The sequence below is a fragment of the Apus apus genome, chromosome 12, assembly GCF_020740795.1.
Source record: "Apus apus isolate bApuApu2 chromosome 12, bApuApu2.pri.cur, whole genome shotgun sequence".
Lineage (NCBI taxonomy): Eukaryota > Metazoa > Chordata > Aves > Apodiformes > Apodidae > Apus > Apus apus.
Window position 1 is genome coordinate 2,771,783 of NC_067293.1, and position 14,375 is coordinate 2,786,157.

General features: G+C 50.5%; 1 protein-coding gene across 1 annotated transcript in view; it reads left to right on the forward strand.

Annotated features, from left to right (window-relative positions):
* The window catches only part of GPC3 (glypican 3), a 141,268-nt gene extending 132,877 nt beyond the window's left edge, over positions 1-8,391 (forward strand). Inside the window, exon 8 of the mRNA XM_051630195.1 lies at positions 7,243-8,391. Coding sequence (XP_051486155.1) covers positions 7,243-7,418 — 176 coding nt within the window. The 3' untranslated portion in view covers positions 7,419-8,391. The remainder of the gene's footprint in view (positions 1-7,242) is intronic.
* The last annotated feature ends 5,984 nt before the right edge of the window (positions 8,392-14,375 follow it).

Genomic DNA, 14,375 nt, shown 5'->3' on the forward strand with positions numbered 1-14,375 from the left:
TTGAGGGCTGCTTTTAGCAGCTGGAAGGCAGGGACCAATCCTGTTCCCCTTAGGACTGTCTTGGCAGGTCTTGCTAGTACATGAGTGTCACTAAATGTCCTGAACTTGGAGAGCTGAAGCATTTCATTTTGCTCTGCTATCACTGAACGTTACCTCCCAAAATCAAGACTGTCCTGAGATGTCTCAGACTGGAACAGAGTGATCAGAAGGGATCGCTTAGTGGGTTTAGATCTTGAAAGTCTCCAAAGAGGGAGAGGGTGACTCCAGATCTGGGTGGGCTGGGGAACGTGGGGGAGCTGCAGGAACTTTGCTTGACTCAGTCCTATATTGCTGCCTCATGAACCACTTCACTTCCATTCATATTCTTCTGTTTCCAGCTTTTCTTCTTTTTCTTTCTTGACTCCTGCCTCTGTAGCTGCTTTTGTCTGGCCATGTTTAGCTCTCTTGAGTTCTCAGTTCTTTTCTCCTAAGTTCCTTTAGGTAGTAGCTCTTCTTCTGGACAGTACAGCTGGATATCAGGGCAGGCTGCTTCACCATCGAAGTACAAGGACTTCCAATTAATAATGCTAATGAGATGTGCTAATTTTTAATAGATTACATGAGTGTGTTTGGCTCAACACGTTTTTGTGGCTCCGCTCTGCGAGTGCGATGCAGAAACTCTTCCACTTGCTGCCAAAGGGAAAATGCTTCGTGCAATTGCAGACGCCAGATTCTCTTCGGGGTAAATCTAGAGCACACCAAGGAGCAAGGAGGAATTTAATGGGTAGGTTTTCAAAGTAAACATAGACCCATGTCATAAATGACAGCCCTGCCTTGGCACCAGCCTGTGGCCAAGGTGTGATGGAGAAGGAGTCAATTGCAATGGGGTCATAGTGCAGCCCCTCTACCTGTTCCATGTGATGTGGGGGGATTTGGGGCACATTTTGTCCCTTTGCCCCTTTGAAAGCTTGAGGATATCCGTGGATGAGACTTCTGTGGTAGTGCTGGAGCTTGATCCAGGGTGTGTGTCCCGGCTTGCAGGGCTCACAGCCAACTGCCTCGTGCTCCCTGAGCAGCACCTTGTTTCTCCCCTGGCGTGGGGCTGAGCTGGAGCTTCCTCACTTCTCCATGATGGATGACTTGGTACCCTCAAATCAACCTGCCTGCTGTTCTCCCGATTGCTTCAGTCCTGGGGGAGCTTCCTGTGAAGCGGTGCTGGTTTTGTGGTGGTGCCTGTGGTCTGCAGGTGGCTGCGGCCATCGGTGGCCCACGGGCAGCCAGGATGTGTCAGGGAGGCAAGCAGGGGAGAAGCCTTGGCTTGCAAGTCAGCAATCCCAGACCCAATTCCTTTGGGTTTCTGCCCAGCAGTTGGTTTTAGCCCTGGCTGCTGAGCCATGCCAGGCTCCCTCAGCCACGTCGCCGGCGGCAGCGGGATGATGCTGAGCTGCATTTTTCTTCTTTTTTTTTTTTTTTCTTTCCCCCCAAACTCGTATTGCCAAGAGCCACACCTCCTAAATTGCTGCGGAGGAGGTGGAAAAGCAGAGGCACAAGACCATGCACATGCTGTGCATCCATCTTGGTGATCTCTCAGCTGTGCCAACACAGGCTCCGGGGCCAGCCCGGCGCTGCGCCCTAATTCCAGCCTGGCGCGGCCGCACCCACGGCTGGGCTGCTGCCCCTCCTCGCACAAGAAGGCAACTGGCAAACCTGTTGGTGCTCCAGGATTTTAGTGGTAATAAGACAGAGGGCAAAACCTCCCCTGGTGAGATGAAACCACGCTCGGCTAGGTGTTTGGTGGAGCTTTGAGGTGTTCTGGAGAAGCAGAGGGTTGGGGATCCCAGCTGTATCCGTGCAGTCGTGGCTGGCTGGGCCACGTAACTCCATGGATGGGTTCAGATGTTGTCTCTGTGGAGGGAGAGATGTGTTTGTAGTGTGAGCTGGTTAAAGCCAGGGGGAAGCTGAGGCGAGCGGAGCATTTGGTGTTCCAGGAGGAAGAGTTTGGGATGAAATTGGACTGTTCTTCTAGCCTACAGGTGCAAACACCTGAGAGAGTGGAGTTGTTGCTGTTGTAGAGATGGAGAAAGGTGGGACCCAGGGTCAGGCAGTCTGGTCTGTGGGATCACAGGCTCTTACACTTCACCTTGCAATGAGTCAAGGGCTTGGGCTTGACTCAAAGATCTCTCTCTTTAAGAAATCTAGTCTTGCCTTGGAGTCTGCTGCATCTCCTGGCGATTTGTTCCCCACAGTGATGAAACTTGCTGCTTAAGCAAATCAAATACAGCAATGCACCCCAGGGACTGTAATTCCTGTCAGCGATGGTAGCGTGTGCTTTCCTAGAGCAGTCCTGAAGGACATGCACAGACAGATGTTCACAACTGACCACGAGATCTGCAGGAGGTTGCCAAACTGCCCTGCTTGTCTCTGACACTTCTACCTGATGTGTTTTGCACTTAGGGGACACACATGGTCATGATCATTCCCTAGTCCCTTCACAGCACAGAGTTTCCATCATTTGGAAACAAGGCCCATCACCGTGTCCCCACCAGTGCTTCAGCCCCCTCAGCAGCCTCCTTTGGTGAACACGCTGCATGGGGAGGATGATTTTGCCTGTGAGGGGATCCCCTTTGCACCCACTGCCATTGTGCAGGGCACCAGCAGAGATATCAAATGACACCATGAAGCAGTTTTCATGTATGGTCACCCCTTACCACTCCGTTACTATATTAGGTCCATGGCTGGAGCCATCTGCCAGGCTGGGCAGGCAGGCAGCCCAGATGCCTGCCTGAGATGACATTCCCTGGCTTTGGGCTCTGGGCAGCAGCTGAGCCAGCCCACAGGAGCCAGGCTCTGTCCTCTTGGAGGTCATTAACCAGAGTGGCATTTGCTACAAGGTCTTTCTTTGCTTAAGACCATGTTGCCCTTTTAGGGGTGAAAAGGGGTGTTGCAGTTGGCTGAAGTGGATCTGGCGTGGGAATGCGTGCGCTGCTGCTGGTCCTACTGGCTGCTTCTGTGCCAGCTGCTGTGACACTTATTATACCTACTATAATGCTCTAGTGGGCATTTTAAAATTTTTGATTTATTTTTACTTATTTTTATTTTGGGGCAGGGGAGTTGGCAGTTGGACACAGTGATCTTAGAGGTCTTTTCCAGCTGTGACAGTTCTGTGATACCAACTCCAAACCATCTCCTCCCACTTCAGCTGTCTTTTGTAGCCATCTCCAGAGCTGGTGTGATTCAGCAAGAGCTTTTTAATTATTCCTGCCCAACAGGCTTGTGCAAAGACACCTAATTCTAGTTCTAATCCATGGAAAAAAGCCACTGCTTGATTTTGTGGGTGCGGGAAGTGGGTGTTGTGGAGCTGGTGGGAGGGTTTGTCACCCATACTGTGAGACCATTCAAGCTTTTGCCATCCTGGGAGCAATGGGAAAGCTGGGAATGTTTAGTTTGAGGAAGAGGAGGCTGAGGGGAGACCTCATCAGTCTCTATAACTACCTGAAAGGTCATTGTAGAGAGGTTGGTCCTGGTCTCTTCTCACAGGTGATCAGTGACAGAACAGGAGGGAATGGCTTCAAGCTGCACCAGGGCAGGGTTAGACTGGACATTAGGAAAAATTTCTTCAGAGAGCGTGGTCAGACACTGGAACAGGCTGCCCAGGGAGGTGGTGGAGTCACCATCCCTGGAGGTGTTGAAGGGTCGTTTGGATGTGGTGTTGGTGGATGTGGTTTAGGGGAGAACTTTGTAGAGTAGGGATGATGGTTGGACTCAGTGATCCCAAGGGGCTTTTCCAACCTGAATGGTTCTGTGATTCAAAGCACAGCAGCTTTGCGTTAGAGGGGCTTTTGTTACAAAAGATGCTTCCAGAAGGACCAGCTCGTGTTTGGCTGGAGACCTTTCACCAGCTGCACAAGGACTCCAGGAAACAGCCCAGCACGCTCGGCTTGCAGGCAGGGGGGGAAGCAGAGCTAGTGATTGACTATTATTTTAAGGGGATTATCTAATCCACAGCCCAGAGGACAAGATGGGGCAAAATTAGTGGAGATTGAATACATAATTAGTGTGGATTGTTGGTAATACCCTCTGGACTCCAACCAGATTATAAACAGAAACAGATTTTTCTAGTTTCCCCCCTTTGTAGCAGAAACTGCAAACTAAGTGGGTGATCACAGTGGACACCTTTAATGCAGAAGGTGGCTGGGGAGCAGGGAGGCAAAGGAGCAGCTTCTCTTCTGTTATTTTGCAACACAAAGGCAGAGTTTTTGGTGAACTGACTGAAATGGTGGATGTGGGAGGTTAGTTTCTGTTTCCTCACTGTCTGTCCTGCAGCTCCATCCCTGGTGCTGGGGTTTCTTCTCTCCTGGTGACCATGGGAGCAGGAGGTGCAGGGATGCAGGGGTGACCAGGACTAGCCAAGGATCCTAACAAAGGCTGGAAACCATAATGGAGCCCTCTCAAGAAGTACCTGCTTAAGAACACTTGCTAATTTGGATTTCTGGATTTGTAATATTATTATTATCATTGCAGCTATTTATTTTTAACATTGTTATTGCCTGAACCTGCTTATCAGCTGCCTCTGGTCTGTTAGGGGCTAATACTTTTTGTTTTCCTTTCCTGCTCTGTACCAAAAGTTAGCAGAAGTTATGTGAAAGGGATTTGCAAGAGTTACAGATCCATTATTAATACAAAATAAAAGACATATGGCTGAATCCATCAAGCCTAAAAACACAGCTTGGCCCAAATAAGCCCAGAGGAGGAAAGGATGGAAGGGACAGTGCAAACAAATGGCACACCCAAGCCCTAAACTTCTGAAGCAGTTTAACAAGGCTAGGAAAATGGCTCTCAAGTCTCTGATGATAAGAGGGTTTCTGTTCCCTTCTCTTTCAGTTGGCTTAGGAGGATGAATGAGAGAATCACCATTCCCATTTGGGTTTAAAAATCACCATTAGTCAAGTTCAGGTGAAATCCCAGAATTTGAACATGTCCTTTTCATTCCCAAAGGATATGACTGAAATGATCATTTTGGTCCACCTTGGCTGAAAGTTCCCTACATGATTCAGCTGCTGCACTGCAGACTGCAGGACCTCTGATCTCAGGAATCACAGCTTTGCAGAATGAGACTAATTGGGAACATCAAAGCCCTTTGGGCTGTTAAGGACCTTGCTGAAACACCCTTGGTTTTCAAATTGCTAGACTGAAGGCAAGAGTAGTGACTCAGTTCCTAGGGATTTTTTTTAGTTTTGCTAGGATGTCCAATAAGAGCATATTCTGCTCCAAAAGCTATGCTGATCTGATGTGGATGGCTGGCCTGGAACCACATGGGTTCCTGATGGCACTGTGTGCCCATGGGGCCTCTTAAAGGTTTTAGGAGTCTTTGGAGTGTGTGGAAACACCTTCCCAAACACGGTGAGACAGGCTGTCATTGCCCTGCTGGGATGTGGTACCAGCCTTGTGTGAAAGAACCAACTGTGAAATGATCCGCTGTGATTTTATTAACCCCAAATCCCTTCACTTATTGTCCAGAAATGAGCTTGGGGAAATCAGATGCTGCAGCCAGGCTGCTCCCCAACTGCCCCAGAGCCTGAGCCCCCCTGTGCCAGAGGGACTTTTTCTTTCCGTGCTTGGAATGCAGGACAGGATGGGCAGAGGTGGCCTCCTGGCACATCCCTTTCTGAGTGGCACCTTTTCCTGCTCTGGAGGACAGCAGCTTATCTGTACTCTTAAGAAGAAAAGCAGGAAAGTTGTGGAGAAGAGGAATCACAATATCTGTGGGAATCTCCTGGAGAAGTCAGAGCTTCCCAGGTGGGTTTTGCTTGCACCTGGCCCTTTGTGTGTGGGGGTATCTGCTCCCTTTCAGACATTCTGGCCCTCTTTGATGGCCTGGCCTTACTCACTTGTCATGTTGACATCCTTATGTTTTTGTTTGGCAGTGTTTGGGTAGTTTTGATGAAGAAACACTGCCTGTTTGCCTTGGCACTGGTGCTTATTGGACTGATGTGGTGTTTTTTAGCTAGAGTGTTTATTCAGCCTCTTGGATTCTCTCTCAGGGGTGGGGTGGGATGATCCAAACATGTCAGAATGCTGGTGATCCACGAGGGCTTGTGAAAGGCTTGAGCCAGGGTCTCTTCTGATGGAAACCACCAGCTTCCTCCACTTCCAAGGGCCAGGTTCTGGGGGTGAGATGAGCAGCCTTAACTGATTCCCAACTGGATGAGAACCCTGGACCCAAGAAGGTGATGGAAGCAGCAGCAGCAGAAGGGGATCAAGGGACCCATTGCCTCGTGCCACAGTTGTGTGCACCCACTTGGTCCAGATGCTTGGCAGGTACAAACAGCTGGATCTGGCTAATGGCATCTCAAGACACCTCTTGCTTTTTGTTCTTGGCCGTGAGAATTGCTGGTTTGCTGCCTTTCCACATTGTCTACTTGGACATTTTTATTCTGCCCTGTTCCAGGGAGACAAGGGCAACTGTGACTTACTTCTCAGCAGGTCCTTTGCAGCCAGTGATGGGTTGCCACAAGCTTTTCTCCCAATAATACCATGCTTCTCTGCCAGGACCATCAAAACTTGTATTGTGGATGTTTTCTTGGGTTGGAGCTCCCATGTGCTTCAGCTCTAAGTCCCCATGTTGCACCACCAGCATTCCTGGGGTGTGTGAGCCACTCACATTCCTCTCTCTCCGGCGCTTTGATGAGGTGGACAGGGGATGGGATGGATGTGTTGTAAGTGCTGGAAGGGAGCATATTTTGCACACACGTATATGAAACTGCAGAAATGCTGAGCTCCTCAGGTCCTCCAGCCAGGGGGTATTTGGTGAGCAAGGCCTTGTCCTGGTTCAGGGTAACTGGATTTCCTCACTCCTGCCTGCATCCTTGTGGTGTCTGGGGAGCAGACATGATTTGCATTGCTAAACACCCACTCTGAAGCTCAGCTGATTGTCTTTGGGAGGAGCTCTCCAGTAAACCAGCTCCCCTTACCTCGTTTGTTTTCTTACTGGGGCACCTTATAGATCTGATTTTTCAGTGTTTCCAAGCATCAGGTTTGGTGTAATGTACTGGGAAGTACTCTGGGAGCAGTGCTGGCTACAGGACTGACACGATGTTTGCTCAGCTCTTCTGGCCCACCCATTTCTGTCATGATGCCTTCACCCATACTTGGACCCAGCTGTCCCCAGCTGCCAGAAGCTGGCCTGCAGTGCTGGATGTGCCATGGGTCAGGATGCTGGCACACATCACCCAGTACTAACCACCTCTCTCCTTCTGCTTTCAGAGCTGGCATATGACCTGGACATGGACGATGTCTCTGCAAACAAGCAGCTGCTGAATCAGCAAAGCAAAGACAGCACCAGGGTCCCCAGCAGTGACCCCAGGAGCACAGCCCCCCACCCCAGCCCTGCTCCTGCTCTCACCCCGCTCCTGCTCCTGATGCTGGGCCACTGGCCATGAGCGGTGCCACTGGTGTCTCTCCATGACTGTTTTTTGTAGTGAGGAAGACACTTGGAGCCTCTTCTGAAATATATGCACATTTCCAAAGACAGGGCAAATGACTTGAGTCAGTTTTATAAAAGAACATGGTTATCTTCACACAGAAATGAACCTCTAAAAAAGCATTTGTTCATAGTAAACCAGTAAATACATGACAGTGCTTTTTAAAGATAATCCTGTTTAATATAAGAAGGTTCCTATTAAATTGTGTTCCCTGCAGTTTTTGAAGACTGAGGTCTCCCTTGATGTTAAGTTGAAGACCACACTTCATCTTGAGTTGTTTGAATGTGCATGGGTACAGAACACCTACAATTTATGAAATACTTTCAGCAAATATCAGACCCTGATCCTAGTTGACTTAATACAGATTTTATCTGTAGTTCAAACAGTTTTTGTACTTACTCCAGATTCAAGGCTCACCCCTAGGAATCTGGCCAAGCACATGATGCGGAGAAGGTCAGACATGGCAGGAGGAAAGATGCTGTGGAAGAGGAACTGTCGTGCACCAGGATGGTCATGGAGAGCTGATCCTGTGGGCATGAAGCACACTTGTATCGTGGCAAGTTGCAGCTGATTTTGCAGCTCATCTCCCCATCAGGTCCTGCAGACCCCTTCAGTGCAGGCAGCTGGTCCCCTCCAGCACCCCCGTGGCCCACGCAGTGCCATGGTTTTATTCTTCAGGAGCAAAGCACCTCCTTTCCCACAGGAAATGTGCAAACACAGCTCCAGCCAAAGGACAGACAGCGTGGATGTACACGCCGTGCTTTACCAGGATGAGTAACAGGCGTCCAGTGCTCTGTGCTACCAGGGAGGAAAAGAAAAGGATTTGCAGGAGCCCGAGGCAGATGAGACTCTTAAGTGTTTCTTTGCATGTTACTTTACTTAAGTTATCTCCAAAATAAAGGTCAGATGCTCTGTAAATGCTGTGCTGGAAGCAGCCTCCCGGGTGTGTGAAGTGATGCGCTACCTTATTCCTGGAGTGGGCAGCCTGGAAAGGCCAAGAGTGCCCAGCTTGGGAGCACCACAGAAGGACTTGGCTTAGTCTGATTAAATGGATAGCCAGGGGCCAGGGAGGGTTTGGTTTGGTTTGGTTCCTGGCCAGAATGGTTACATGTTTCTGTTTAAGATGCTGCCTTTATTAGAGCGATACTATCCGCAGTATCCGAAGCTGCAGAGTGTGCTTGTACGTGTGTGTGTGCACTCACGTGTACATGCTTTAAATATTTGTGTGCCTCAGACCTTTTTAAAAGCACCTTTATGTTTGGGAGAAATTAGATAAATCTGAACCGTGCAATCAGATGGTGTGAAGGGTGGAAACTTTGCCTGTTCTTACTTTGAAGTAGTGGGGATGATTTGGCTGATCCTGATTTGGAGCCTTGCGAGCAGCTGTGGCAGAGGGAGAGTTGGGACTGCTCAACTGCCAAGGCACTGCACCTGATGGAGAGGAGCAGAGCTGGGATAAGCCCCGGTGTGACCTGCTGGCTCCTGATTGGAGAGCTTTCTTCTGTGTTTCAGACCCCTCATGTCCTGCCTGCGTGGAGGTGAGCACCAGGGGTGTTTGGGCAGCGCTGGTGCCTTGTGGTATTGCTGTAAGTGCTGGTTGTTTGCGCCCGAACCAGTGTGATGTGTAGTTGGATTTTAGATGTTCACAAACCCAGAGTGCATTCTGCTCAGTCTCTCAGGATTGCCATTTGCTGGGAAGCCCTCAGGTGGAAGGGGTGCTGGAGCAGAGGCTGACATGGGGCAGAGCCATTGGTGTTGCTGGCAGAGGCATTGCTTCACTCGTCTGCTTTTTGCTCCCCCCATTGTCCCTGCTCCCCCCATCATCCCTGCTCCCCCCATCGTCCCTGCTCCCCCTATCGTCCCTGCTCCCCCCATCATCCCTGCTCCCCCCATCGTCCCTGCTCCCCCCATCATCCCTGCTCTCCCTATCATCCCTGCTCCCCCCATTGTCCCTGCTCCCCCCATCATCCCTGCTCCCCCCATCATCCCTGCTCTCCACACCGCAGCTGGCTGTGCCCAGGCGTCTCTTCCACCAAAGGGAATATTTGATTACTGCCACTTGAATTCCCATCACTTCTTCCCTTCTGATCATTTTCCTTTCATCCCCCTGGAGCGCTGCGGGTGGGAGCAGGACCCAGGGTTTGTTTGGAGATGATGAGCTGCCTCTGCCTCGCCAAGTAGAGCTGACACCAGCATGGGGATGTTCTCTAATACTGTCAGAAATACTCCTTAGATAAGCAGCAGGATGGGATGCTGGCACCAGCTCTTCAGTGTGGGTCCAGCATGCTTTGTTTCTCTCACGGGGCAGGCTGTGCCTTCCTGGGTGTCTCACAAAGCTCCCTGGGTTTTCCCATCCTATGTCACTGCACACGATGCTGATGATGGTCAGCAGAAGACCCCTCTGGTTTCTCATTGCACTCACATGTTTAGCAAAGCTGTGGGGTTGGAGACTTTATGTTGTGATAAGAGATCACAAAAAAAAAACAACACAGCCTTTGAGCCTGCTACCTGCCAAGTTTATAAAACCATGCGTTGTAACTTGAAAACAAGCTGTTGAATTTTATCCTGCAGTGGGTTTGTGTGCACATTTTGAGAGGGGTTTTGCAAGAGATGCCTTGGTCACCAAGGTGAAGTCAAGCTGGTGTTCAGATTTGGACAACTTTTCATGAGAAATAAGGAATAATTGTTCCCTCTTTGTCTCTTTGCACCACTTCTGCTTACTGTGACCTGTGTTGCAATGGGATGGGACACCTCTGTCAGGAGATGGGCACTGTCCTCTCCCCTGGGCATGTGCACCTGGAGCTCCACACCCTGTCCCAGGGCTTGCAGGTTTAGCCGCCAACACTCGGGCGAGATTTTTTCTAGTTTTCTTTATTATTATCCTATATACTAGTTTGTGTATTATTAACTAGTACATGTAACATAGACAGGAAAATGTAGCTATGTGGGTCAAGGAGGTGTGGGGCTTGAGCTGGTGGTGGGTGCCAGGGCAGTGTCTGGGCTGCTCTCACAGCACCGTGATAACGCCGCAATGTGGCTCCGGCACCACCGGTGGCTGTGTCCAGCCAGCCAGGCATGTGGCCAGGGTAAATATCAGTCTGGTGTTCTGCCAGCAGGAAAAGCAGCTGAACAGAGGGGGGATTTGTGTAATCTAGGTGCTTCTGGGGGGGGGGGGAGGCGGGAAAGGGGAAAAAATATTTTCTAGATGATTTCCAGCCCTGTGGCGATACCTGGAGTTGGTCCCGAGATGACGCTGACTCTGATCCCTGAGTGTCCCCATGCAGAGCCATGGGATCCTCAGGGCACCCTCCATCTGCCAGCACCGTGTCCCAGCAGGGCCTTGCCAGCTCGGTGCTTGGTGCTGGTGGCAGCTAAAGACCCAGTGACCTTGGGGAAAGTTCCCAGTCTCAGGTGTTGGAGCCCTTACCCCCTGCCTTAACCTTATCGCTTCCTGGCTGGTTTTGCAGCTCTCTGGTGGCAGCAGCAGGGTGGCCAGGAACCTGACACCACCATGGACATCCTGTGACAGCATCAAACTGCACACAAAGCCACCACCTCTCCAGGTGGGTGTGCAAGCAGCTTGGAAAAGGTGGCAAAGCCAGCACCTTATCCCGTGTCTGAGGGTGGTGATGAGATGCAAACATGTGCTTAGCATGTGTAATGTGTTTCTGGACTAACCATGCATCAAGTTATAATTTAAAACCAAAATATTTTTGTTGGATGGGAAGTCCCAGTTCATTAATCAATTGACTAATAGCTTAGTGCTGGAATGGTACAATCTAACGCACTTCACAGCTGCTCAAAACAGCTGGTGCTTGTGGCTCGTGCTGTTTTGGGAAGTGAAATCTAGAGTGTCTCAGTTTTGGTTTTCAGGGAGCTTTTCAGAATTGCTCCCTCATCTCCATGAGCAAAGACCTCGAGTGCTCTGGAGCAGGGGCCCTGCAGGGATGTGGGACTGAACTCACCGGGGCTTCCAACCAAAACCAAACCCCGTTTGTATGGAGGACGCAGGGAGCACCAGCCCTGTCTGCAAAGGTGGCAGCTGGACACCAGGGTGACCCTGCAGGTTTGCAGGGGGGGGATGTGTGTGACCCCCTGCTGCCAGGTGTTTTGATTTGCTTTGGAGCCACAAGCGGTGCCTGCTGAGCTATGTGTGTGACAAGGGAGGTGCCACCAACCAAGAGGGCAGCTCCCAGCTGCTCCCCAGCCTCAGAAGGTGCTTGGCTGGGGCCAGGGTCCTGGTGAGATGGCAAGCTGGGGACTGCTGTGTCAGGAGGGGAAGGGGCAACTGCCTCCTGCTGCCTCCTGCCCTGTTTTCTCAGCAGCTGCTGGGCCATGGTGAGACCTTCACAGCCAGGAGGAGGCAGCAGGGGCAGGGGGAGCAGTGCTAGGGCAGAAATGGCATGGGGTGTAGGCTGCTGGCGGGGACCAGGTGTGGGATGTTGAATAAATCTCCAAAGTAAAATACAGGAAACCACACAAAGACCTTAAAAGGCTTGAAATGGAGGCACGTGTGCTGCTGAGATGCCTCCTTCCAACCTTGGAAGCACATAGCTCAGTGGTGGGGCCAGCCATGGCCACATCTTGCCCTGCAGGCTGCCTAGCTCACCTAAGCTAAAGCATCTCAGAAGTTATCATTTGTTCCCAAACACTTGGGTATCTCGGTGGGAATGTCCCTGACCTTTCCAGCAGCACCTCAGCTTAATGATTGGCAAAGGCTGCTAAAGCTTTACCAGATCATGTGCCACACACCCCAGAGCCAGGTGTCCATTTCAAATACATCTGGGGATTTTCCAGTGTGAGCTCCACAGCTGGGGGCGGCTCAGCTGGATGTCAGCAGATTCACAGATCCTTCTTGTATGATTTTCTTGCTTTAGCAAGGACCCAGGTATGTTGGTGTCGGGGGCATTAAATCCACAGCTGCAGGGGAATGAGGTGAAACCATCACACTGGAGAATGCTCGCTGGTCCTCAGTGTGGGAAGTTGGGTTTTCTACTAGGGACATGGTGAAACTCTCTGTGTGAAGACAAGTGGTGAGTTTTGTCCAGCTCCAGCCAGTGGCTTGGCCATGGGAGACCTCACTAAGAAGTTAAGTTGGGAGGGTTGGAACCCAAACCCACAAACAACCTCCTAAATAAGCTTGTCAAAATGTTGCTGAAGGACATTCCCTGAAGATGAGGTAACTGGAATTTTGATATAGGCAGATGAAACAGCTCTGGCATGTTTATACAGTCAGCAAATTTACTGCCTTCAAAAAAACCCCAAGAAAAGCAGTCAGTATTAATCAAATATAGTTTATTTTGTCAAACGTATCCTTTTGAAAATAAACATCTTGGTGTTGTTTTCCTGAGAACATGCTAGGAGCTGAAGTACACGCCCCTGCCTCTGGGCTATGAAGCACCATGTCCCACAACCCTTCCTGAGGGCTGATGCCATTCCCACAAAAGCCATCATGCCCAGCTCCTGGTGAGGCTCCCCGTGCATGTGCCAGCCCTGCAGCCCAAAAAGATTGGAGAGGTGAAAAGAAACAACTTGCCACTGTGGAGTTTTTCCTCCTGGGCACCAGGTGGTGGGATGGGAGCTGGTGCTGGTACCTGAGAGCACCCTCTGGTGAAGTAGGGCCCTGTTAGGGACTACCCAGGGTTATTTTGGATGCTCCTAGGAGGCCACTGAGACATAGAAGACTTCTGGTTGCTCCAGCACATTCCCAACACTGAAGACCAGCCTTTTGCAGAACAGAAGTACAGACCTAACCTCCAGCCCCTGGTTTAGTGGCTGTCTCCTCCTTCCTAGGTGCCCAGCAGAGACCTCAACAACTGCTTGCAAAGAGCCAGCACGTTTGGGGATCTCTGCCAGCAGTTTCTCTTTGCTTTCGCTGTCCTCTTTCTTGTTATTCTTTCAGCTCACCAAGATGCTGCCCATCCAGAAAGAAAATCACTGCTAGATCCAAGCAGCACAACCACCCTTCCCACCCACCTCTCTGCAGGCAGATCACTACCCAAGAAGTAGCAAGCCTGCCTGCAGCAGCCTGTGTCCCTTCAGTGTCGTATTATATTGCCATCCACCATGTTAGCAAATGGGAAAATAAACACGAGGTGGATAGCAAAGCAAGAGGCTGTTTAATTACAGATGTTAAGAAGAATGATGTTTGTGTACATTCCACCCAGAAGTGGGTTAAAGTGGTGACCTTTCCCGTGGTGTGACAGGGGTTTGTTGTGGAGCGCAGGCGTCTTGTGTCACTGCAAGATCTGCCAGACGCTTGGTTGCCCCCGTTGTTTATGGTTAATGTTGGATGTTGTCTCTTGAAGTTGAATCTCAGCAGCTGAGAGTGTTTTCTGGGAACTTGTCATCTGGACTCTGTCCAGTAAAATTCCTGGTGTTTGGTGTATTTGTCCATATTTGAAGGAAAATCATTTGAAGGATTCACATTTGAAGGGAAAAAAAAACACAACAAAAAACAGAGGAAAGGAGAATGGTGGCATCAGTAAATCCTAACATTGAGCTGAATCCTGCAGAAGAACCCAGGATTTGGCCCAGGTTGAGAGCTCTGTGGTGCAAATCACCTCCATTGCCTGTCAACATGTGTGATAAACACCTCCTGAGCACGATGGCCAGGGTGGACACTTCAGCATGGCAGTGTCACAGCTGTGTCACAGCCTGGCTGTGCCCAGCCTGCCACGACCACGCCAGAGGACCCCACCAAGGTACAGTGTTTCTTGCTTCCTTGCAGTCTTGCCTTGCTGCAGGTTGGTATTTACTGTGCCAAACGTGCAACCAGCAAGTTCTTTGCTGTTCTGCTCCTGGCGAGGAGGGTCAAGCCGGAGAGCAAGGGAGGAAAAGCTTCCACACCAGCAACCCCAGCCTCAGTGGCATGAAATCCCCAGCAAAGGGCTGGGGCATCACCTCGCTGCACAC